The 25,873-nt window shown below is 39.4% G+C and overlaps 1 protein-coding gene across 13 annotated transcripts in view; it reads left to right on the top strand.

Moving 5' to 3' along the window:
- The first annotated feature begins 22,268 nt into the window (after positions 1–22,268).
- The window catches only part of LOC132008022 (centriole and centriolar satellite protein OFD1-like), a 55,315-nt gene continuing 51,710 nt past the window's right edge, over positions 22,269–25,873 (top strand). For 3 of the 13 annotated variants that reach the window (XM_059386410.1, XM_059386403.1, XM_059386411.1), the window contains exons 1-2: positions 22,269–22,628; positions 22,872–22,970. In XM_059386410.1, the coding sequence (XP_059242393.1) occupies positions 22,878–22,970 (93 nt within the window). In that variant the 5' untranslated portion in view covers positions 22,269–22,628; positions 22,872–22,877. Of the gene's footprint in view, positions 22,629–22,871; positions 22,971–25,873 lie in introns of those variants that run through there. The other 10 variants (XM_059386404.1, XM_059386399.1, XM_059386398.1 and 7 more) reach the window with 10 other exon arrangements.

The raw sequence follows: 25,873 nt of genomic DNA, 5'->3' as shown, positions 1-25,873 counted from the left end.
TGATGAACATTTTTTTCATGTGTCTGACAGCCATTTGTATGTCTTCATTGGAGAAGTGTCTGTTCATGTCTTCTGCCCATTTTTTGACACAATTATTCTTTTGGTGTGTGTGCTGAGTTTGAGGAGTTCTTTATAGATCCTGGATATCAGCCTTTTGTCTGTACTGTCATTTGCCAATATCTTCTCCCATTCCGTGGGTTGCCTCTTTGTTTTGTTGCCTGTTTCCTTTGCTGTGCAGAAGCTTTTGATGTTGATGAAGTCCCAAAAGTTCCTTTTCGCTTTTGTTTCCTTTGCCTTTGGAAACATATTGTGAAAGAAGTTGCTGTTGCTGATATCAAAGAGGTTACTGCCCATGTTCTCCTCTAGGATTCTGATGGATTCCTGTCTCATGTTGAGGTCTTTTATCCATATTGAATTTATCTTTGTGTACGGTGTAAGAGAATGGTCGAGCTTCATTCTTTACATAAAGCTGTCCAATTCTCCCAGCACCATTTATTGAAGAGACTGTCTTTTTCCCACTGTATATTTTTTCCTGCTTTGTCGAAGATTATTTGACCATAGAGCTGAGGGTCCATATCTGGGCTCTCTACTCTGTTCCACTGGTCTATGTGCCTGATTTTATGCCAGTACCATGCTGTCTTGGTGATCATAGTTTTGTAGTAAAGCTTGAAATCTGGTAATGTGATGCGCCAGTTTTATTTTTGTTCTTCAACATTTCCTTAGCAATTCGGTGGGAATGCAAGTTGGTGCAGCCACTTTGGAGAACAGTGTGGAGATTCCTCAAGAAATTAAAAATAGAACTTCCCTATGACCCTGCAATTGCACTACTGGGTATTTACCCCAAAGATACAGATGTAGTGAAAAGAAGGGCCATCTCTACCCCAATGTTTATAGCAGCAACGGCCATGGTCACCAAACTGTGCAAAGAACCAAGATGCCCTTCAACGGACGAATGGATAAGGAAGATGTGGTTCACATACACTATGGAGTATTATGCCTCCATCAGAAAGGACGAATATCCAACTTTTGTAGCAACATGGACGGGACTGGAAGAGATTATGCTGAGTGAAATAAGTCAAGCAGAGAGAGTCAAGTATCATATGGTTTCACTTATTTGTGGAGCATAACAAGTAACATGGAGGACATGGGGAGATGGAGAGGAGAAGGGAGTTGAGGGAAATTGGAAGGGGAGGTGAACCATGAGAGACTATGGACTCTGAAAATCACCCTGAGGGTGCGGGCCAGTGGGAGGTTGGGGGAACCAGGTGGTGGGTATTAGGGAGGGATTGCATGGAGCACTGGGTGTGGTGCAAAAATAATGAATCCTGTTACACTGAAAAGAAATTAAAAAAAAAAACTATAGGGATACTTGTTAAGCAAGATCTGGTATCAAATTTCTAATATAATCTTAACAATATCTATTGGGATAAGAAGTATTTTTTTCCCTATCAGATAATGTATGGACTCACTAAACACTAGTGGGATTAATAAATGTCAGAAGGAATTCTAAGGTTTAAAAAAGAAAAAGAGTTGGTAATTAAAAAAATATATCATAGTTACTTTTTTATTTTCCTTAAAAAAAATCCATTTATAGCATGTAACTCCTTTAGCACACATTGTTGAAGTGTCTTTAAAAAAGCAACTGCATTTTCAAGCAAGTGAATAAACCTGAGTCAATGAACACGTCTAATTTGAATGTTTGCTATCAGTTATTTCAAAGTTTTGTCTCAAAAGTTATCTCAGAGTTTTATCTATTTGTCTTTGCCTTTCTTGTTCTCCACTTTATTTTCCTCTCACTTCTCCATTTTTCCTTTATATTCTGCTCTTGTTTCTTCCCACCTTCGGGCTCTTTCCTTTCTATGATCTCTTTCTTGAGATCATACGGTAAAGATGGAGTAATGAGCCTCTACATTTGTGAAGCTAAATGGCAGTTGGTTGAAAGAGGCATTATTACAAATTCTTCTAAAACAGATTGTCACAAGATCACATGATGCTGTTGGTTTGTAGGCACTAGTCATATTCATGAAACAGTGTGGTACCTAAAGACAATCTACTGGTTTTGTGGCTTATTATTAGGATCTATCTCCTTACTCTGAGGAGTATCATTAGAGTTCAAAACTAGCTTCATAAGTACTCTTAGAAAGAGTTAAGATGGCGATGGACATCCATTACTGGGATATGTACCTCTTTTGATGGATATTAAAATGTGACCTTATACCCTCCATGGATAATGGTAATCTATATCTGAGTATGTGTCTCCATAGATAGTCAACGAGCACTGGGACTACGTCTCTGAAGAAAGTAATTGAGTAATTGAGTTTGCGGGGGTCATATCTCAGACACAATCATTTGGTATCTTTGTTTGCTCAGGCTACTCTAACGAAATATCGCAAACAGGGTAGTTAAACAAACAAACAAACAAAACAGACATTTATTTCTCACGGTTCTGGAGGCTGCAAGTCCAAGATCTTGGTCTCTCTTCTTGGCTTCTCACTGTGTGCTTCATGGTACATACACATGAAGAGAAAACAAGCCCTGGGATCTCTTGCCTTGCTAATAAGGACACTAATCTCATCATTCGTGCTTTAGCTTTATGGTCTCACCTAAACCTGACTACCTGCCAAAAGGTCTGCCTCCTACCTTTGTCAGAATTGAGGCTTGTGGCTTCAACATATAACATTCGGTTATAAATATTCAGTCTATAAGAGTGTGGTACTCTCTGATTTCACCTTATTTTATTTTTCCCTCCCTACCCCTATGATCCTCTGCTCTGTTTCTTAAGTTTCACATATAAGTGAAACCATATAATTGTCTTTCTCTGACTGACCTATTTTGCTCAGCGTAATATCCTCCAGTTCCATCCACGTCAGTGTAAATGGTAAGTGTTCATCCTTTCTGATGGCTGAGTAGTAGTCCATTATACACAGATAATAGATATGTGATAGATAGATAGATAGACAGGTGATTGATAGATAGATGATCTAAATGCCTTCTTATATCCATTCATCTGTCAATGGACATCTTGGCTCTCTCCAAGTTTCATTCTTGTGGACCTTGCTCCTATGAACTTTGGGGTGCAGATGCCCCTTTGGATTGCCACATTTATATTTTTGGGATGAATCCCAGACTAGTTCAATTGATTTTTTAAATTCTTAATTAAATTTTTAATTTTTAATTTTTTGAGGCATCTCTATACTGTTTTCCAGAATGGCTGCACCAGCCTGCAATGTATTGGTGTATTCCTACCAACAATGTAAGAGAGTTTGCTTTCTCCCATTGTATTGAAGAGACTTTTCTTTTTCCATTGGATATATTTCCTGCTTTGTTGAAGATTAGTTGGCCATAGAGTTGAGGGTCTATTTATGGGTTCTCTATTCTGTTCCACTGATCCACATATCTGTTTTTGTGCGAGTGCAATACTTTGTTGATAAGGATAGCTTCATCATAGCTTGAATGACAGTCTGAAGACTGGCATTGTGAAGCCCCAGTTTTGGTTTTCTTTTTCAAACTTTCCTCTGGATATTCAAGGTCTTTTTTGGTTCCACACAAATTTTGGGATTATTTGTTCCATTGCTGTGAAAAATATTGGTGGTATTTTGATAGAGATTGCATTGAATGTGTAGATTGTTCTAGGTAGCATAGACATTTTAACAATATTTGTTCTTTCAATCCAGGATTAGCGAATGTTTTTCCATCTCTTTGTGTCTTTTTCAATTTGTTTCATAAGTGTTCCGGAGTTTTTGGAGTACAGATCTATTACCTCTTTGGTTTGGTTTATTCCTAGGTATCTTAGGGTTTTTAGTGCAATTGTAGATGGGATTAACTCCTTAATTTCTTTTTATTTTGTCTCATTGCTAGTATATAGAAATGCAACTGATTTCTATCAGTTGCTTTTATATCCTGCCACTTGGCTGAATTACTGTATGATTTCTAGAAATTTTTTGGTGGAGTCTTTTGGATTTTCCACATTAAGTTTCATGTCATCTGCAAAGAGTAAAAGTCTGACTTCTTTGGCAATTTGAATACATTTTCTTTCTTTTTGTTGTCTGATGACCGAGGCTAGGATTTCTAGTACTACATTGAACAACAATGGTAAGAATAAATATCCCTGCCATGTTTCTGACCTTAGGGGAAAAACTCTCAGGTTTTCCCCATTGAGAATGATATGCACTGTGGGTCTCTCTTACATAGCATTTATGATATTGAAGTGTGTTCCCTCTATCCCCACACTGTGGAGAGTTTTAATCAAGAAAGGTTGCTGTGCTTTGTCAAATGTTTTTTTTTTTTTTTTTTTTTTTTTTCCTGCATCCATTGAGAGGATCCTTTGGTTCTTTGTCCTTTCTTGTATTATAGTATTACAATGATTTCATCTTTGCAGCCCAGGAATAAATCCCACTTGGTTGTGGTGAATAATCCTTTTAATGTACTGTTGAATCCTATTGGCTAGTATTTGGTTAGAATTTTTGGCATCCATATTCCTCAGGGATATTGGTCTGTAAGTCTCCTTTTTCACGGGGTCTTTGGTTTTGGGATCAGGGTAATGCTGGCCTCATAGAATCAGTTTGGAAGTTTTGCTTCCATTTCTATTATTTGGAATAGCTTCAGAAGGATAGGTATAATTCTTCTTTAAATGTTTGGTAGAATTCTGTTGGGAGGCCACCTTGCCCTGGATTCTTGTTTATTGGGAGATTTTTATTACTACTTCAATTTATTTACTGGATATGGCTCTTTTCAGGTTTTCTATTTATTCTTTTTTTCTTTCTTTTTTCTTCTTTTCAGTTTTGGTAGTTTATATGTTTCTCGGAATGTAAACATTTCTTCCAGGTTGTCTGATTTGTTGGGATATAATTGCTCATAATATTCTCTTATATTTGTCTGTATTTCTCTGGTGCTGGTGGTGATCCAACCTCTTTCATTCATGATTTTATTTTGTTTTTCATAAGTCTGCCTGGGGAGTTTAGTTGATGAGTAAAAAGAAGGGCCACATGCATCCCAATGTTCATAGCAGCAATGTCCACAATAACCAAACTATGGAAAGAATGGAGATGCCATCCATTTTATTTTATATTTTATCTTATTTTATTTTATTATTATTGTATTTTATAATTTCATTTTATTTATTGAATTTTATTTTGTTTCTTTTCAGTGTTCCAAGATTCATTGCTTATGTATCTCACACAGTCCTCCATGCAATATGTGCCCTCCTTAATACCTACCACCAGGCTCACCCTCCCCTCCCCTCCAAAATCCCCGGTTTGTTTTTCAGAGTCCACAGTCTCTCATGTTTCATCTCCCTGCTGATTTCTCCCAATTCACTTTTCCTTTCCTTCTCCTAATGTCCTCCATGTTATTCCTTATGTTCCATAAGTAAGCAATACTGTATGATAATTGACTTTCTCTGCTTGACTTATTTCACTCAGCATAATCTCCTTTGGTCCCACCCATGTTGATACAAAATTTGGGTATTCATCCTTTCCGATGGCTGGCTAATATGCCATTGTATATATGGACCACATCTTCTTTACCCATTCGTCTGTTGAAGGGCATCTTGGCTATTTCCTGATGGCTAATGATTATGAGCATTTTTTCCATGTGTCTGCGAGCAGACATTTGTATGACATTTGTATGTCTTCTTTGGAGAAGTGTCTGTTCATGTCTTCAGCCCATTTTTTGACATGATTATCTGTTTTGGAATGTTGAGTTTGAGGAGTTCTTTACACATCTTGGATATCAGCCCTTTGTAGTGTCATTTGCGAATATTTTCTCCCATTCCATGGGTGACCTTTTGTTTTGTTGACTGTTTCCTTTGCAGTGCAGAAGATTTTTATGTTGATGAAGTCCCCAAAGTTTATTTCCACTTTTGTTTCCTTTGCCTTTGGAGATGAGTCTTGAAAGAAGTTGCTGTGGCCAATGTCTAAGAGGTTACTGCCTATGGTCTTATCTAGGATTTTGGTGGATTCCTGTTTCACATTGAGGTATTTCATCCATTTAGAGTTTATCTTTGTGTTGCTTAACTTCTTGGCATATAGCTGATGATAATAATTTCTGATGATTTTTTCTATTTCCTTGGTGTTAGTCGTGATCTCTCTCCCCTTTCATTCATAATTTTATTAATTTCAGTCTTCTCCTTTACTTTTGGATTTGTTTGGCCAGTGACTTATTAATCTTATTAATTCTTTCAAAAAACCAACTTCTAGTTTAATTGATGTGTTCTACTCTATCTCTAGTTTCAAACTCATTGATCTCTGCTTAATCTTAGTTATTTCCCTTCTTGTGCATGGGGTTGGCTTAATTTGGTGTTGATTTTCTAGTTCTTAACGTGTAAAAAGAGTTGACGTATTCAGGATTTTTCAGGTATTTTTGAGTGAGGCTTGGATTGCTATGAATTTCCCCCTTAGGACTGCCTTTGCCATATCCCATAGGTTTTGGGCCAATGTGTCTTCATTTTCATTGGTTTCCATGAATTGTTTAAAGTCCTCTTTGATCTCCTGGTTGATCCAAACATTATTGAGCAGGATGGTCTTTAGCTCCCACATATTTGAATTCCTTCCAAACCTTTTCTTCTGACTGAGTTTCAGTTTCAGAGCACTGTGATCTGAGAATATGCAGGGAATAATCTCGATCTTTTGGTATCTGTTGAGACCTGATTTGTGATCCAGTATGTGCTCTATTCTGGGGAAAGTTCCAAATGTGCTCAAGAAGAATGAATATTGTGATATTTTAGGATGGAATGTTCTGCATATATTAATGAGGTCCATCTGGTCCAGTGTGTCATTCAAAGCTCTTGTTTCTTTGTTGATTTTCTGCTTAGATGATCTATCTATGGCTGAGAATGGTATGTTAAGATCTCCTACAATTAATTTATTCTTATTAAATTCTTATTTATTATCCTTATTTATTATCTTATTCTTATTAAATTCTTAATAGTCTTATTAAAAATAAGACTATTTTGGTTAACAGTTGGCTTATGTAGTTGCCTGCTCCCATGTTGGGGGCATAAATATTTACAATTATCAGATCTTCTTGGTGGATAAACCCTTTCAGAATGATGTAGTGTCCTTCTGTATCTCTGAGTACAGTCTTTAGCTCAAAATCTAATTTATCTGATATGAGAGTCACTACCCCAGCTTTCTTTTGAGGCCCATTGGCATGAAAGATGGTTCTCCATCCCTTCACTTTCAGCCTGGATTATCTTTAGGTTCAAAATGCATCTCTTCTAGACAGCATATGGATGGGTCCTTTCATTTTATCCAGTCCATAGCCCTGTGCCATTTTATGTGAGCATTTAGGCCCTTCACGTGAGAGTGATTATTGAAAGCTGTGTTTTTATAGTCATCATGTTGCCTGTGAAGTCCTTGTTTCTATAGATTGTCTCTGTAAATTTCTGTTCTATGTCACTCATGAGTTCTTTCTTCTTTAATAATACTCCTATCCCTTAGTATTTCTTGTAGTGCCATCTTGGTGGTGACATAATCTTTTAAACCTTGTCAGTCTTGTCAGCTCTTTATCTCTCCATCCATTCTGAAAGTCAGCTTTGCTGGATAAAGTATTCTTGGCTGCATGTTCTTCTCATTTAGTACCCTGAATATGTCTTGCCAGCCCTTTCTGGTTTGCCAGATCTCAGTGGATAGATCTGATGTTATTCTGATGATCCTTCCTCTGTACATTAGCAATCTCTTTCCCTTAGCTGCTTTTAAGACATCTTCTCTGAGTTTATGACTCATGAACTTCATAATCATGTGCCTGGATGTCTTTCTACCCTCATTGGTCTTGGCAGATGTCCTCTCTGCCCCTAGGACATGAGCAGTTGTTCCATTCCCCAGATTAGGGAAATTCTCATCTAAGATTTGTTCAGCTGTATCTTCTAGTCCTCTGTCTCTCCACCCCCTTAGGGATCGCGATAATTCTGACATTGGAATGTTTCATGGTGTCATCTATTTCCTTAAATCTGTTTTCATGTCTTCTGTTTTTTCCAGGCCTCCTCCTGATTCTTCTTTTCTATCAGTTTGTATTCTAAATCACTAATTCTCTCTTCTGCCTTGTTTACCTTAGGTGTTAGAGTATTTGGATTAAATTGAATCTCACTGATAACATTTCTAAGTTCTGTGAGATCAGTTCTCCCATCCATTCTTAGAGATTCGATGTTGTCACTAATGGTCATCTCCAACCTAGCCATTTCCTGGGTAATTGTTACCCTGAATTCTATTTCCAATATATTGCATATGTCCATATCTAATAGTTCTGAGACAGAGGTCCCAGTCCCTGGATTTTTCCTCCATTGGCACTTCCTCCTCTTAGTCATTTTGGTGAGTGGTGGTTGAGGGGATGTATAGCTGAATATATCAGCCACAATCCAGGCTGGGTGCACCCTGCCAAGTTTCAGAGCATTTGGAAGTCACCTCCAAAAACAAAGAAAAAAGAAAAAAGCAGAGAGAAGAAAAGAGGGGGAAAAAAAGAAAAAAAACCAGCCAAAATGAGTCTCAGAATTAAGATTTGTAAGGTACAAAAACAAGTACGAACAAACAAAAGGACCAACAAAAGAAAGAGGAAAAAAAAAAAAAAAAGAAAGAAAGAAAAAAGAAAAACCCAGCCAAAATGAACCCCAGAATAAGATTTGTCTAGTATAAAACCACACACACTGGCAAAAAAAAAAATAAATAAATAAAATAAGATGGAAGATAGTGTTAAACCCTTGATGTGGGCAAAGAAAGTTATTTCAGTTCTTCCTGGGTATATCTTGTTATCTTTGTAAAAGGACTCAAATTTCCAGAGATACAGGAAAATTAAAACTGGTTTATAGGGGCACCTGAGTTGCTCAGTGGGTTAAGCCTCTGTCTTTGGCTCAGATCATGATCTCAGGGTCCTGGGATTGAGCCCCATGTTGGACTATCTGCTCAGCAGGGATCCTGCTCCCCCACTTTCTCTCTGCCAGCCTCTCTGCCTATTTGTGGTCCCTATCGGTCAAATAAATAAAGTAAAATCTTAAAAAAAAAAAAAACAACAACTTGGTTTATATATAGGGGTAGAATTGAATAGGGAAAAATGACTACCTTGAAGCTTTTATCTATTTATTTATCTATCTATCTAGACAGATAAATATATATAATATATAATAAATATATACTATATATAAAAATATATAAAATATATATATATTTAAAGAAAAGGAAAAGGTAGAAGTATGAAAAAAGTTCAAGTTAGAAAGTTATTATGGAATTTTATTATGGAATATGTTATATATTCCTCTAGTTGTAATGGTAAGTAGATTAAAAGATGAAAGAACAGGAATTGTGAGAATGAATAAAATAAAAAAATTTAAAAAAAGAAGAGAAAGAAAAGAAAGGTTGTATCTATGAAATATAACAGGTCTTGAGGCAATACTGGGAGCTTTATATATTGTTTGTCTCTGATGTTGGGGTTTTATAGGGACACTGTCATGGTTGTCCTCTTGTTCTTTTGGCATGCCTTCTGGGGGATGGGCCTGCTGTGTTGTTTTTCAGTCAATCCTGCTTGACTTGAGTCAACCTGACCCCTATCAAGGGGCTGGGCTCTGTGGAAACTGGTTTTTCAGGCTTTTGTTCTCTGGAGGTTTTTGTTCTTTGGCAGCTGTTTTTCTGCCTTTTGGAGGGTCAGAGCAAAGTAAACTGTTTGCACCCAGACCTGTACCTTAGAGAGAAACCTTAGTCTGCTCTCCTCTGGGTGGTCCAGAACACACAGACTCCCCTTCTGCCTGTATACTGTAACCTGCCACAGGTGGTGTGCACCCTCAGCCACTGTCTCAGTGGTCACCCAAGGCCTCTGCTTGTCTCTGCACCCCCATGGTACTGAAGCTACAAGCCATACTTGTCTGAGGGAGCCCAATCCTGGGGGGGAGCCCAGGCTCTGTCTGGAGCCCATGCTCATGCCAGGTGGACTGAGACCTGGAGGCGATGCAGCCTTTGGAAGGCTATGGGTCCAGGCTATGGCTCCATTCCTGGAGCCCTGCCAGGCTCTCTCAGGAATGGATGGGCACTGGCTGTGTCAGCCCTTGGGCTGTGGGCTTAATTCTGTGCCTGTGGCCATGGGATCCCACTGTTTGCCCCCAAAGACCCTTTAGGTCTAGTTATGGAGCACTGGGTATTATATGTAAAGAATGAATTTTGGCACTACATCAAAAACTAGTGATGTATTGTATGATGACTAACATAACACAAAAAAAATTTTAAAAATAAAATAAGTATAAAAAGGAAATAACTTTAGCATTTGCTGATTGGAACAAGATATTCTGGGCAAGTGTCTTCAAGTCTCACTTACAGAAAGGGATGAGAAACACTTACTTCTTCCCGTTCTCTCTACCTTTGCAGTTGAACTAGAATTCCTGGGGATCTTCAATTTAATCTCTCCCTCCTAGCTTGAGAAATAGAATCACAATCCATCCTCACTCTCTGCTTCCCTCTTGTCATGGAAATATGGCAAATAGCAGATGCATGTCTTAGATTTTCTTTTACTTACAGCCTAAGAATTGTCAGAGGTCAATATCAGTGGATGGAGAGTCTGGTCAGACATTGAAATAGGGTCATAAGCTGATTGAAAGGAGCACTTCATCAATAGAAAACCTGCAGTGTATTTTTAACTTGGCTTCATTGTTAATACAAGGTGCTACCCATGCAATGTAAGGGTTTGAAATATTTTTAAATGACTATAAATGAATATTTTATGTTACCAACCTGAACTAACTTAGTCTACTAAAGTAATTAAGTAACAAATCTAGTAAAAATCTATCTTTAATACTCTAAACAATTATTCATAGAATAGATCCTCCCAGCAAGAAAAGAGTCAAATGTACATACCCTCACGTAGGAAATATATCTAATGAAAATTGATGGTATTAATTTAAAATACATAGTCACTCTTAGAAAAAAAATTGTAATGACTGAACTATCTGTACATATAAAATAAAAAAAGCTTTAAATGTAAAATCTAAAAATAGTATTAGATATTGTAATACTGTAAAATGATTTTTTACCTTGTCGAACAATTTCAGTAATAACTTAAATAAACGGATACAACATTAGATTACAAAGGAAGACTTAATATTTTGAAACTTCTATAAAATTATCAGGAGGTATAGAAATTTTACTAAGTATTATTGTCTACTTATATTTCTTCTAAAAATCATCATCTGTGTTTTCATATGTCTAATGAAACATGCTAGGTGAAAATTTTATATTAGCAAGGTTCATTTTTTAATTTAAACTTTTACAAGGTAATAAATACTTCCAGAATGTTTATTAAAAATGGCCATGGAAAAGACTAAATATATAATATATGAAAGGCACATTTCCAAGAGAGGGAAAATGTCTCAAAAAGAAATATCAAATTTACCCAGCCTTCAGTTGTTTTTAAAAAAAAAAAAAAAAAAAAAAAAACAGACATCTTTTTCTCATTTGGATTAGATTACTAAACAGAATATTCCTAATTAGGCTGAATCATTATATCATCACAAATACTCTCAATTAATTACATTAAAAGAAAATTAAACACTTGAGAAAGTGAAAAACATATCTCAGAATATTGGAGAACCCACATAATTTAACATCTAATTTTAAAAAGCCAACTTTACCAGTATGTATTAATTAAAATCTTTTTAAGTTTTAAGAAAGTAAGATAAATCCCTTTTTAAAATTATTATTTTTATTATGTTATGTTATTCACCATACAGTATATCATTAGTTTTAGATGTAAGATCATTTCTTTTATTAAGGGAAGGAGATATTATTATATTTTTTGAGAAAATAATGGAAGTGTCCATCCAAATCTCTAAAAATTGTGATTTCTTTCAAATAAATTACTACCAAAAGAAGGAAAAAAATCAAGAAATTGGTACCCTCTTTTAACAAATAAATGGGCAAAACAGTAAGATGAATAAAAAAATTTTAAAAAAATGCATATTCCATTTTTGCCAAAACTGGGAGGCAGACTACAAAATATTTGTTAAGGGTTACTGGAAGCAGCTGAGTATGTACAAGAGTAAGGCTGAAAGTAATTGCTGTAGACTTAATAATATACACAGCAATTTTCTGAAGAAGGTATTATGTTGCCAGTTTTACAATATGGAAATGTAGGCAAACTAATTACATAACTTTGCCAACGTTCAGCAGGAATGAGTGGAAGACAGTGAATTCTGACCAGGGACCCTCATCTAAGCTAACATGTAAACTATCATGTTTGAGCCTTGTCAAGAACTGGAGATCCCCAATTATGACAATTTCAGACTGGGCTCTGCCTTTCCATCCTTTATTTACATAATTACAAAGCAACCCCAATTTTTTTTTTCTTGCAAAACTTGATTTCCTAAGAAACTTTCTGCACTCCTTTGTTTTTCCGTAATTAGATCCAAAAAATGTCAGTAATTCAATTAATGATTAGTAGACATTTACATTTAACTGTTCATTTCTTAAAATTGAGATATTTTAAAAATTCTGATACAAAGGCAAAGTTATACAACACTTTTTTCCTGAGGCTTAAGACAGTAAAGATGATTCTTTTGCTCTTTCCTTATTGATTTCTTGTTTATAAAGTTGCTTAATGCTACTAATGATTTTTATCGATTCAAAGTAAATTCAGAGTTGTAGATATGGGGAGGTCTACTTGATACATTTAGCACTTCCCATCTACTGAAGGCTGGGGTGGGGGAGGCAGTGAGCAGGAAGAACTCAAACCCAGAAACAGATGCCAAGACCAGTTAGGACCATCTTTCAACTAAGGTCAGTGAAATCTGACTCAAGTCTAAAAATGAAAATGCTCTTCCACTGTGAATCCATTCTACACAATTCATTAAGGGTGGCTCAGTTTGTTTCAATAACTAGCATGATACAATTAATGATTCATTCCCATTCCTCCTCCCCTTTCTCCTAATGATGATTAAAAAATAACAAAAATTCACTGGTTTTGACAAGGACTTCAAGTGGGCAAAAAAGGGAGAACACAGAGTGGTGGTCAGGCCAAATGTCCCAAGACTGTAAAATGCTGGCAGAGGTACAAAAGAAGTGTGAAGGGGGGAATGGGAACATTGCCAAGAAGAGTGGGATCTGAGAAAGAGAAGGACATCAGGAACTTTGCAGTGAGTTGTTCCTCGCATCCAACACATACATGTCATCCAGCAAGGATCTCCACAGCTTCTGTAAGGCTTCCTGACATGGTGTTTTCTTTATTCAGAATGCCTCAGCCTGCTGAGGTGAGCCTTGAGGTAATAACAGGCAGAAATGGTAGATACCAGTGATGTGTCTGCCTTTGGGGGAAAAAATCCAAAATGGCACTAATAGAAACTCAAAGTCCATTGTTGAAACTGGCCACTTTCAGAGAAATCCTCTTCCAAACATCGTTAATCACCCACTAAATTAAACTCCCCATATTAAATAATTATAATATAAAATTAAATTATAATTATAATTTAACATTATACATGCGCTAATGAAATACCACCATAATTTCATGGCTAATACATGATGTCTCCTAGAAAAGGAAATGACTGGACATCAAAGGTAAAAAGATGTATGTTAACTACACAACAATTAAACATTCTTAAAAATAAGAAAAAAAATTAATGAAAACAAACAAACAAATAAATAATCCCCCAAAGAAGAAAAAGAAATATGAATGGAAATATGAATGGTTTCAGGTTCTTTGTGTGCATTTAGTAACTATGAGGCTGTGAAGTTCATGCTGTTCAAGAGCTTTCATGCAAAGGAATAGCAAATGTAGAGATCAATAAAGCTCTGATGATCCTGCACCCTCATGAAGTAAGAACAAAGACACAAGGGAGAGCAAAGACCAAAAAATGCTGATGTGAGGAAGATAGTAACTATGGAAGAAGGAATCTATAAAAATGTAATGTTCTCCTGGGAACCTGTTTCTCCACCTGACCTATTCTGTGGAGCAGGCATGAGAGTTCCATCCATGCTCTCATCCCTCTCCTCATCCCCACTAAAGGAATTTAAAACTGGCATATGTCTGGAAGTGCCTCCTGAGTCCATTCAGAGTACTGATGGCTTTTGTCTGAGTTGGAGATATGGATTCCAACTGACTCAGTGATATGGCCAGATGGGTTGCCTGATAAGACTTTACCATCAGCTGAGCCAAAAATGGAATTAATTCCCCCAGCTCTGAGGCATTTACCACTTTGTGAAAGAGTGAATCAAAGCATAGAGGTTCATCCATTAGCCCAAGTTCACGAGGTGACCAAAGAATTTTGGCATGGCTAAAATTCAGACTTAGAGCTCTTACTCCCAGATCCCAACCCAAACTCATTAATCTCTCTGATCTCACATGTTTATTCACAACTAGTCACCCCCACAGACACTGAGTGCCACCCACACAGAGTGCTATAGTAATGTAGGTGCACCTCTCCACCCCTACTCACTCAAATTTCTGTTCCAATCTTCCCTATTTTTCGGGTCCTCACAGGGGTTCCTCAATCCAATTACATCATTCCACCTAATAATATCTAGGGCCACACAACAGTTAAATAAGTCATGCTTTCTGGAACCACACTCCCTCAGTATGAATCCCAGCTGTACTCCTTACTAGTTACATAAAGTTGGCCAAGTTAATTTCTGTGTGTTTTAGGTACTTTGTGTGTGAAATGACTATGGTTATAATGACACAGGACTCAGGAAGTAATGTGGTAAATGAGCACAGAGCCACTTCTTTGTAAAGATATGCTATGTTTTCAAATAGTTTCCCCACTTGGGCCTTTGGAAGCTGTACATGCTGATGTTCATCCACATTTTGGCCATATTACCTCACATGCAAGGCATAATTTCTACCACACTGACCCATCACTGCTTCACAAACATTTTCTTTTTACTTCCCCACTTCCATTATTTTACAAGTATTTTCCCAGATTGGACTGCTCTTCCATCCCCACTGTTCTGAATCTAGATGGCAAGTGTGACCTAGTCAATCACAACCACACTCCGAAGCCCTCTCCTCTATAAAGCTTATTACCTAGAGTCCCCCACACCCACCAATGACCCCATTTAATGTACAAGTTCTGGGTCAATACAGCATGATTTGAAACTCCTGCTCTTCTCCAATTTTTGTGTGACCCTGGAAAATTTGAATTTCTATCTCAAATATAAAATGAGGATTACATTAGCACCTCATTTATAGGATTGTGACTACTATGTGAGATAATGTACTTGACTCGGAAAAACAGTGAGCAAATACTAGCAGTTGATTTTAGAAATATGCCTATTGGTTGAGCAGATATATGTCTTCAAAAGGTAAAGCAAATAGCACCGGTAAGGCAGGTTTAGAGGTCACTGAAAACCAACATTGATGGCAAAAATTGAAACCCTTAAATGCATAGAAGCTTTCAATATCCACAAACTGAATACAGCTTAACACAGAGTGAAATCATATTACTTTCCAGATAGAATTTCAAGGTTTTCCAGAAATTCTGTTAATTCTAGTTTCCTTTAATAATTGTTGGCCAAATAAATAACGAAATGTCCACTTTGACCTCTCTCTCAGCCATCTTATTAATGACTGGAAATAACAGCAAACAACAAACAAAAAACAACTCCCTGTCCTCACACCTTTTTTCCTCTTTGCTCTCTCACAGAAATCCAGGTTTCTGTTCTTCATTCTTTGACAAAAGTCCACAGATTCTATGCCAAGAGTCTTTATCTAAATATGTACACAAATCCTTAAATGTATCTGAAAAGCATTCAGTTTTGGAATGCTATATGGACTTTCAATGGGAAAAGGACATTTATGAGATGGTTCACAACTTTATTGGTATAACTTGGTTCTATTCAGCTTACACATTACTTGGCAGTGTGTGAGCACATTCCCTGAATGCCACTGACAGGAAGTATGACACAATTCAGGAAGAGCTGGAAAATTGCAGTATGTTGGGAAGAATGAATCCATGGGAAGTTGGCAATTACTCTTAGAAATTCCATTTGCAACTGAGTTGCTCGGCTGTTAGACAAATTTGTATGTTAATTAATCTAACTAAACTTTTTCCAATGATACCATGTCAGCAAGAGGTTGGTCAGCTTAGGCCTGATCTCTTACTTAAATTTTCCTAGAACTACTGACAATAAAATGTGCCAGAATTAGTGACCTTGCAAGTTACAGACATACATACAGATGTAGTTTTAACATAGATTAGGAGTACTAGGGAGCATATTGTCATTAGGGTTATAGATGTAAAAAGAAAAGAAGAGAGAAAGCAAGATGGCAGAGGAGTAGGAGACTAAAATATCCTTAGGTCCCAGGAGTTCATCTAGATAGTTATTAAACCATTCTGAACACCTACAAACTCAACAGGAGAGAGGGGAGAAGAAGAACAGCAATTCTAAGAACAGAAAATTGACCACTTTCTGGAAGATAGGATATGCAGAGAAGTGAATCCAAAGCGACAGGAAGCTAGACCATGGTGGGGAGGAGCAGCTCCCAGCAAGTGAGAGAGCAGCAGAGCACCAAAGCTCAACTTTTAGAAGTCTGCTCCACTGAGGGATGTCGCTCCAAAGGCTAACTGGGGGTAGAGTCCTTGTGGGGACAACAGTGTCACAGAAAGACCAGGTGTGTGAGTGTTGCAGAGCTGCCAAGTATTAGAGTGGAGAAGCTGGCTACAGAGACAGAGCTGGCATTGTGCTCTCAATTTAGGGTTACTTGAAGCTGTGATCCAAGGCATAGCTCGGCCACTGCTCTTGGTGCAGAGACCCCACAAGTGGCAGACCCAGAGAGACCCCCTCCTTCCTCCTCTGGGAAGAGCAGTGTGGAAGTGTGTGGCAGGAATCTGCTGGGTTTGGAGACTCCAAACGAGGCCAAGCGCCACAGGTAGAAACACTTGATCACAGACCGGGTGAGCATGGATTGTGGCCGAGACCACAGAGATGGGAGGGATTGACTGCTTTTCTCTGAGGGTGCACTAAGGAGCAGGGCCCTGAGCTCTTGGCCCCTACAAAGCCAGAGATTGGGGGGGATGGAGTGTGTGGCCACCATTTTTGTTCCCATTCTCTAAAGTTGTACAGAAAACATTCAGGGAACAAAAATTCCTGAGCAAATTACTTAGCCTGGCCCCAGGCAAGGGCGATGCAATTCTACCTTGGACAAAGACATTTGAGAATCACTGTAACAGGCCTCCACCCCTAAAGATCAGCAAGAACATCCAGCCAAGACCAAGTTCACTGATCAATGAGAACTGCACAACTCCAGAGCTGGGCGGAATACAGTATATAGAATTCATGTTTTTTTCTCCCATGATTCTTTAGTCTTTCAAAGTTACATTTTTTGAATTTTATTTTTTTCTTATTCTATTTTTAAAAATTTTCCTCTTTCCTATTTTGACCTTTTTCAACTATTTTATCTTATCAATACCTATAAATCTTTTTAAAGTTTCATTGTTATAGTCATATTTTATCCCTTCATTGTACTTCACCTTATTTTTTGTATACAGCTAGGTTTCTTTTTCTTTAAAATTTTGGGATACAATTTCTTCTAATAGATAAAATATACCCTGAATCTAGCATGTGGCTTTGTTCTAGTCTCCAGCCTGATGACATTCTCTCCTCTTTTTTTCCCCTATTCCCAACCAACCTATCCTATCCTATCAACTCCATGTTTAGAATCTCATTAAATTTTCATTTTTAAAGTCATGTTTCATCCCTTCGTCATATTTATCCTTACTTTCGTGTATGTGTGTGTGTCTGTGTGTGTGTGCATATGTTTTTCTTTCTATAAAATTTTGGGAGGTAGTTTCTTCTAAAGGACCAGAATATACTCAAAATCAAGTGGGTGACTCTGTTCTATTCAACAGCATATATATATATATTTCATATATATATTATTTTCTATTATTTTTCCCCTTTATATATCATATATATATATGAAATCTAATATTTTTACCATTGTATGTTACATACTTCTTGTCCTGGGCTGCTTTCAGGATTTTCTCTTTATCACTGAGACTTGTAAGTTTTACTATTAAATTATGGGGTGTGGACCTATTTTTATTGATTTTGAGGGGGTTCTCTGTGCCGACTGAATTTTGATGCTTGTTCCCTTTGCCATTTTAGAGAAATTCTCTACTATAATTCTCTCCAGTATCCCTTCTGTCCCCATCCCTCCTTTCTTCTTTTTCTGGGATTCCAGTTATTCTAATATTATTTCATTACATGGTATCACTTATCTCTCGCATTCTCCCCTCATGGTTCAGTAGTTGTTCATCTCTCTTTGGCTTAGCTTCTTTATTCTCCATCATTTGGTCTTCTGTATCACTAATTCTCTCTTCTGCCTCTTTTATCCCAGCAATAAGAGACTCTATTTTTGACTGCACCTCATTAACAGCTTTTTGATTTCAACTTGGGTTGAGTTTAGTTTTTTTATTTCTCCAGAAAGGGATTTTATTTTTCCAGAGACAGATTCTCTAATATCTTCCATGCTCTTTTGAGCCCAGCTAGCACCTTCATAATCATCACTCTGAACTCTGGTTCTGACATATTACAAATGTCCATATTGATTAGGTCTCTAGCCTTTGGTACTGCCTCTTGTTCTTTCTTTTGTGGTGAGTTTTTCTGCCTTGTCATTTTATACAGATAAAAATAGATAAATTAAAGAAGAATAGACAAACTAAAAGGGTGGCAAAGACTCCAGAAAAAAATACACTAACCAAATCAGAAGAGACCCAAAACCTAGGGGAGAAAAAAAAGGTGGGGGAAGGAAATCACATAAAAATCACATAAAAATCTCTCTCTCTGCCTGCCTCTTCACCTACTTGTGATCTCTTATCTGTCAAGTAAATAAATAAAAACTTTTAAAAAACTAAAATTAAAATTAAAAAAAGTGGAAGAGTGAGGCCCAAAATGCCAGAAGGGCAATGGCAGAGGGGCTAAGGGGAGTCCTAAAGATGCAATGTTGCCAGTGTTGAAGAGGGAAGAAAGGGCCGGAAGGCGAGCGGCCTCTGGAAGTTGGAAAGCACAAAGAAACTGATTCTTCCCGACAACCTCCAGAAGGGAACACAGCCCAGTGAGACCCACGGCAGACGTCTGTGCCACACACGTCAGGTAATATATTTGTGTTGTTTAAGCCACTCAACTTTGTTATAGCAGTAGACAGCACACGTCAGAGCCAAGAAAGCTGCAGGAATGAGGGGGAAAGGATATATTTGAAGTGCTCACAGAACGTAGGTGCATTCCATAGGGAGACTGAGGAAAAAAAGAAGTTCACTTACCCCAGGACAAGAGTTTCCAAGCACTGTAGAAGGTCAGAGGGAGGGGAAGAAAGTGGGAGACGGTGATGAGTCAGTGGGAAACTTCCTGAGGAAACCTGAGGATAATCTAAGTGGTTTTCTTGCCCAGCATGCCTCCCTAATGCTTACCACAGAGCCCAGTACAGAGTAAGCGCGCCACACTTGGGGAATGGTACTTCGAGGATGGGAGCAGTAGCTGGGGCAGTGTCGGGTGAAGCCAGAACACAGGAATGAGAGGCATGCTGGGACCACCTGGCCTCAACACAGAAAAGAACCTTCTGAAAGTTCTAGTACTGAGGCCTTCACAGTCTCAGAGGTCTGCTTGAGGAGGTCTGTGATCAAATGATTAACAGCACTTTTGTGAGAAGTTGAAGTTTCCACACTTGTGAAGAAACTCCCATAACCATTGATGGGAGTTGTTGACTCAAGGACTCTCACCTGGGATGAAAACAGTAGCTGTCCCTGACGGCTAGGTAATTTGAGCTGTTTGAGAGGGAGTGACAACTAAAATCAATGTGGTGATCCAGAAGTCCTAGACTAACTTGAACTGGAAGAGGGCGTGTGCATGATGTAAGAAACAGGGCATTAACTAGTAATGAACACAAAAAAATAATCATGTATCTGTGAGCCGGGCATCAGAAGGGCCGTGAAACACAAAATGAATGGAAATGTGTGAAATAAGTTAAGAAAAACAAAAACCTTCTTAGACTACAATCAGGAAGAAGGGGAAAAAGGTCACCTGGTACACAGGATGCAGATCTGCTGAACTTCAGTTTTCTCAAAGAGCCTGATTTTCCTTTTTTCAAAAAATTATTTATTTGACAGAGAGGGGGGAAAGAGAGAGAAAGATATCACAAGCAGCCAGAGAGGTGGTCAGTTGTGGGGGAGGGGGTGGGCAGGCTCTCTGTTGAGCAGAGAGCCTGATATGGGGCTCAATCCCAGGGATCATGATCTGAGCTGATGGCAGAGTCTGAACCCACTGGGCCACTCAGGAGCTCCCTCAAAGAGCATGATTTTCTAATAGCAAGTGTGACAAAAAGTTAGGCGGGCTAGGAACCTCAAGACAGGTCTATATTTTTAAAAAAGACCTCTCAATAAATACAGATCTTCAAGTCTTAGCAAACCTTACATCTTTAGCTAACAAAAGTGGCTGTATAGTCATCAGGGACGTAGGAAATCTCAGGAACAAAACTGTCAAACCACCTCAGATAGGTAAGTGTTAGGTTTTTCAGAAACTTATCTTCTGTAACTGAGTACTTTCGGCATAGATTAAAACACCAAGAGAAACACGTATGAAATACCTCATCTGGTCAGAACACAGGTTAGGAGCTTTTAATTAACATTAACATGAATCCCCAGACAAAAATTAAGTGGTTAGTCAAAGTTCTGGTTATATGAGAACAAATCCTGCCAAACTTAGACTTTCTGTTTTGGAAGAGAAATCCGGGATATGGCAAATCATTGTATGAAGTAACCTGACAACAAACTGGAGATTTGTGGGTCCAAGAAGTCCATGGTACTGTCAGAGGTACAAGGGGACGGGGTTGCAGGCAGCACTGGTTTTATTTGTTGAGTGAGGGACCACTACTACCAGACTCGAAAGTCAGTGCCCAAAGAACTTAAAAGTTGTACAAGTTGGTTGATATAATGGGAAACCATCATGTGACATTAACCTAGTTCAGCTCAACATTTTAACTGCTTAAGTGAGGGACAGTTTATCACACCGAAGGATAACACCTTGGGCAGCTAATAAACTGGAAGGCAACACAAAGGTTCAACAATCCCTACGGGTTAAGAGAATTTAAGTGAAATGAACAAGATAGAATTTAAGAGAAGGCAAAAACAAACAAACAAACAAATAAATAAATAAATAAATACCAGGAAAAACAAAAACCCAAACTGTACAATAGGAGAGAAACCTAGGTTAAGAGCAGTTCATCTACAAGGACCCAAAAGTTTACATTTAATGCAAGCTCCGTAAGGGGCAGTAGTCTAATACAGGAACCCAAAAAGCTAATGCCAATTTGAGGCTGTACTAAGATCATGTCCTTTTGACACCTCCAGGGAACATACGCACCTCTGGGAATCTCGTTTTAAAAGGGTCAATAACTCTGAACTGTGTGTTGGAAGGAATGCTCTGGAAAGGAGCTACTGAAGGAACAGAGAATGTTTAAATGGGAAGGCCTTTCTGGGGGGTTGGGAGTGAGATACAGCAGTATCTTACCTTCAAATACAATGTATGTGGTCCAGAGGAAAAGGGATATGATAGGGGATGGCAAATGGGTTATCGCTGGTGAGCCAGTTCTAATTAGCCCGCAGTGACGGCCGGGACCTGGTGCTGATAACGACTGGGACAAGGAAGATCTGTAGCAGGAAAGATGGCTGTGGTCGAAGGGCAGTACGTAGGTGTGTACCAAGTCTTTAAAGTCTGGGTGACAGATTTATCCCAAACTGCCCAGAGGACACGCTTACGGCTGCGTCTTTGAGGTTACCTGGAAACTTGTTCGAGACAATGTTACCAAGCACTTTGTTACACGCTATCAGGCTGCCTGTGCGAGGACTAATCCCCGCCCCTCAGCGGACAGGGCCCACAAATTTTCCAGCTCCAAGTGACAACAGTACGGCCGTTAAAAAACCCTGCATTAGCTGACTGTCCCAGTGAAAGGCAAAATGAAGCAAAGGCCCCGAGCTGATCGACACTTGCGGGCTAAAACGCGATGTGCGTCGGCCCAGTGGCCTGGGATGTGACCGAACGGGGGACTGGCCAGGTCCGATCCGGTTGTCCCCGGGCGGACTGGAGACGGGGCCAAAATCCGCGTCACGCGGGACCCGGAACGTCCCCTAGACCTCCCGCCCCCTACTCACCCCATCTCCTACCTGCGGGGAGAAGCCCCCAACGGAAAGTCACTTCCCTCAGCCGACCCGCGCTTGGCAGCCTGTCAGAACTCCCCGAGAATCCTCGCGAGAGTCCGCGGTTCCGATCTCGCGAGAGGTGGGAGGAGCTTCCGGCCAGAGGGCCGCGTAACCCAGCGCGTGCGCCATAGTAGTGACGACAAGGGCGGTTCCGTTTGGCGGGCCTTGGGGGAGGGCGGGCTCAACGCGGAGCCAAGCGAATTCCGGTTGGTACCCGGTTTTCTCTTGTTGCCTCATTACCGGTCCTCGCCCTCCAGCCGCGTGGGAAAGTCGCGTGTGGACCACGACCCCGCCTACCCGTCAGAACCAGTGAGAACGGAAGTGCGAGTCGGTTGGAGTTCCTAGTCCAGAGCGAGAGCCAAAGTGTTCAACTGCCCTGTTCTTCCCGACTGGCCGCGGGCAGAGACCGAGCCCTGAACGCGGGGACTCCTCCTGAACCTGCAGCTCGGGCGGGGTGTTAACTCGGGCCCAGGCAGGACGGGCGGGGCGGGAGGCGGGGGAGGCGGGGGCAGGGGAAGCTGGCAGCTAGCGGCTCGGGTACACACACTGGCTGCTCCCCAGGGACCGGTGGAAACGTAACCTGTTGTTTGTTTCCGCTGTAGCTTCTTTTCCCCTGCTCAGCCTCTTAGGGTTTCTCGGGAGGCCACTGGTCTGTTTTCAAAAACTCATGGTCCATCTGCCCGCCGGGTAACCCCTAACCATTTTTTTCTTCCAGTTCACTATGCACCCCGAATCTGACGTGTTGAGTCAAGATGAACTGCGAAAAAAGCTTTACCAGACGTTTAAGGATAGGGGTATACTGGACGCGCTCAAGGTATCCGTTTTAGCCAGATCTTTTACACAACTTTTACAAGTTAACCTGTAACACGCAGTCCAGATTTAAATACATTCAAGTCTTGGCTTTTAAACGAGTAAGCCATCTCAATGTGGTTTTCATTTGATTCTCCTTGAGGACTAGTGAGGATGAACATTTTTCATATGTCTGATAGCCATTTGTATGTCTTGATTGGAGAAGTGTCTGTCCATATCACCTCACACCAGTTAGAATGACCAAAATAAGCCAGACAGGAAACAACATGTGTTGGAGGGGATGTGGAGAAAGGGGAACCCTCTTCCTCTGTTGTGGGAATGCAAGTTGGTGCATCCTCTTTGGAGAACAGTGTGGAGATTCCTCAAGAAATTAAAAATAGAACTTCCCTATGACCCTGCCATTGCACTACTGGGTATTTACCCCAAGGATACAGATTTAGGGAACAGAAGGGCCATCTGTACCCCAATGTTTATAGCAGCAATGGCCACGGTCGCCAAACTGGAAAGAACTAAGATGCCCTTCAAGGGACGAATGGATAAGGAAGATGTGGTCCATATACACTATGGAGTATGATGCCTCCATCAGAAAGGATGAATCCCCAACTTTTGTAGCAACATGGACAGGAATGGAAGAGATTATGCTGGGTGAAATAAGCCAAGCAGAGAGAGTCAAGTATCATATGATTTCACGTATCGGTGGAGCATAACAAATACGGAAAACATGGGGAGTTAGAGAGGAGAAGGGAGTTGAGGGAAATTAGAAAGCAAGGTGAACCATGAGAGACTATGGACTCTGAAAAAGAATCTGAGGGGTTTGAAGTGGTTGGCGGGGGAAAGTTGGGGGTACCAGGTGGTGGGTATTAGAGAGGGAATGGATTGCATGGAGCACTGGGTGTGGTGAAAAAATAATGAATACTGTTTTTCTGAAAATAAATAAATAAATTTAAAAAGAAAAGTAAGCCATAGTTTGTATTGCTAAGTTACATTTTTATGTTCCTGTGTAACTCTTTGTAATGCAATACGGATCTTAAAAATGGTTTAGTTTGACTGGTCTTAAAAGAGCATATTCAAATCATGGGTTTAGTGGACTGATATTAAGGTGATAGTGGGTGGCTTTGTAAACTGAACACATTCTAGTAAAGTTGGACTTTTATAAAAAAAAAGTTTATAAATCTGGTTTTCAAGTCCTGAGTTAATAATTGTACTCACTTTTGAATGAAGGAAATAGACACCATATGGAAAACAATAGGTGAACCATTTACCCGAGAATAATTTGGGAAATGGGAAATTTCTTGCTTAAAATGTATTCAAATATATAAATATTTGGGCAGCAGATACTAGTACACATGAACAGCAAAGAGTAGGATTAGCTCAAATGTTTTTGTTACTGTATACATTTCAAAAGTATATTTTGTATTTGAAATGTCAAATTAAGGGGGCACCTGGGTGGATTAGTCAGTTGAGCCTCCAGCTCTTAGTTTCAGCTCAGGTCATAATCAAGGTTGTGGGCTCAGCCCATAACCAGCTCTGTGCTGCGGATGGTGCCTACTTAGGATTTTGCTTTACCCCTCCCTCTGTCCCTACCCCTCTCCCTTTCTTTAAAAGAAAGTGTTAAGGAAAAAGTGAGCTTTTTAAAAAAAACTTCCGCTCTCCCATTGTTTTGGTAACTTAAATCATGAGATTAATCTGAAAAATATAGAAAAAACATGGAAAAATCATGGCTAATACAGCTACTTATTGACATAAGAGTCTTTCTTTTCTTTTTTTTTTTTTTTTTTAAGATTTTATTTATTTGGCAGAGAGGCAGGCAGAGAGAGAGGAGGAGCTCTCCTCGCTGAGCAGAGAGCCCGATGATGGGCTCTATTCCAGGATCCTGGGATCATAACCCGAGCCAAAGGCAGAGGCTTTATCCCAGTGAGCCACCCAGGCAACTCCCCTTTTTTGATTTATTTATTTATTTGTTTGTTTTTTAAAGTAATCTCCATTCCCCAATGCAGAGTTTGAACCCACAACCTGGAGACCGTGAGAGTCCCATACTCAATTGACTGAGCCAGCCAGACACCACTCTTTTTAATCTGATATTATATGGTGTACATTTTCCGATATCCTTCAGAGTCCTTGAAATTCTCACTTTTAATGGCACCAGGCTTGTCTTTGAATGCATGGGTGATTTATGTAGCAATTCCCTGTTAAAGATTTACATTATACCCAGGCCAGCCCATTCCTTCAGTTGAGTCTCTCACTTTTTGCCTCGTCTAGGTTAAGTGACATTACTGAACCAAAAGCCCGAGTTTTGTTTGTTTTTGGTTTGTTTGAAGATTTTATTTATTTGACAGAACAAGAGAGCACAAGCAGGGGGAGCAGTAGAGGGAGAAGGAGAAGCAGGACCCTGGGATGATGGCCTGACACAAAGGCAAATGCTCAACCATCTGAGCCATCCAGGTGTCCCCTGAGCTTTTTTTTTCTTAAAAAAGAGAGAGAGAGAGAGAGAGTGGGCAGGTGCTCCAGCAGGGGGAGGGGCACGGGGAGTGGGAGAAGCAGATTCTATGCTAAGCTCAGAGCCCTATTGGGTTCCATCCCAGGGACCTGAGATCATGACCCAAGCTGAAGTCAGATGCTTAACTGACTGAGCCACTCAAGGGCAGAACTTTAAGGCTCTCAGTATATGGGTCTTGTTCTAGAAAGATTGTTAATAGTATATACTCCACGAGCAATTTAATAATACTTATCTCTCCAGTGATATTATCATGACTTTTTTTTAAACATTGGAAAATCTTTAATGTTCCATTGATTATTAATGAAGTTGCACATATTTTCTGGCCATTGGTATGTTTTCTGTGGATTGGCAGTTTATGTTCCTTGCCCATTACCCCCACCCCAGTGCTGTTTTATTAATGTATAAGATTT

This window comes from Mustela nigripes, unplaced genomic scaffold, assembly GCF_022355385.1.
Source record: "Mustela nigripes isolate SB6536 unplaced genomic scaffold, MUSNIG.SB6536 HiC_scaffold_20, whole genome shotgun sequence".
Taxonomy (NCBI): Eukaryota; Metazoa; Chordata; class Mammalia; order Carnivora; family Mustelidae; genus Mustela; species Mustela nigripes.
Note: the sequence above shows the minus strand (reverse complement) of the source record. Positions and strands in the feature narration are given on the sequence as shown.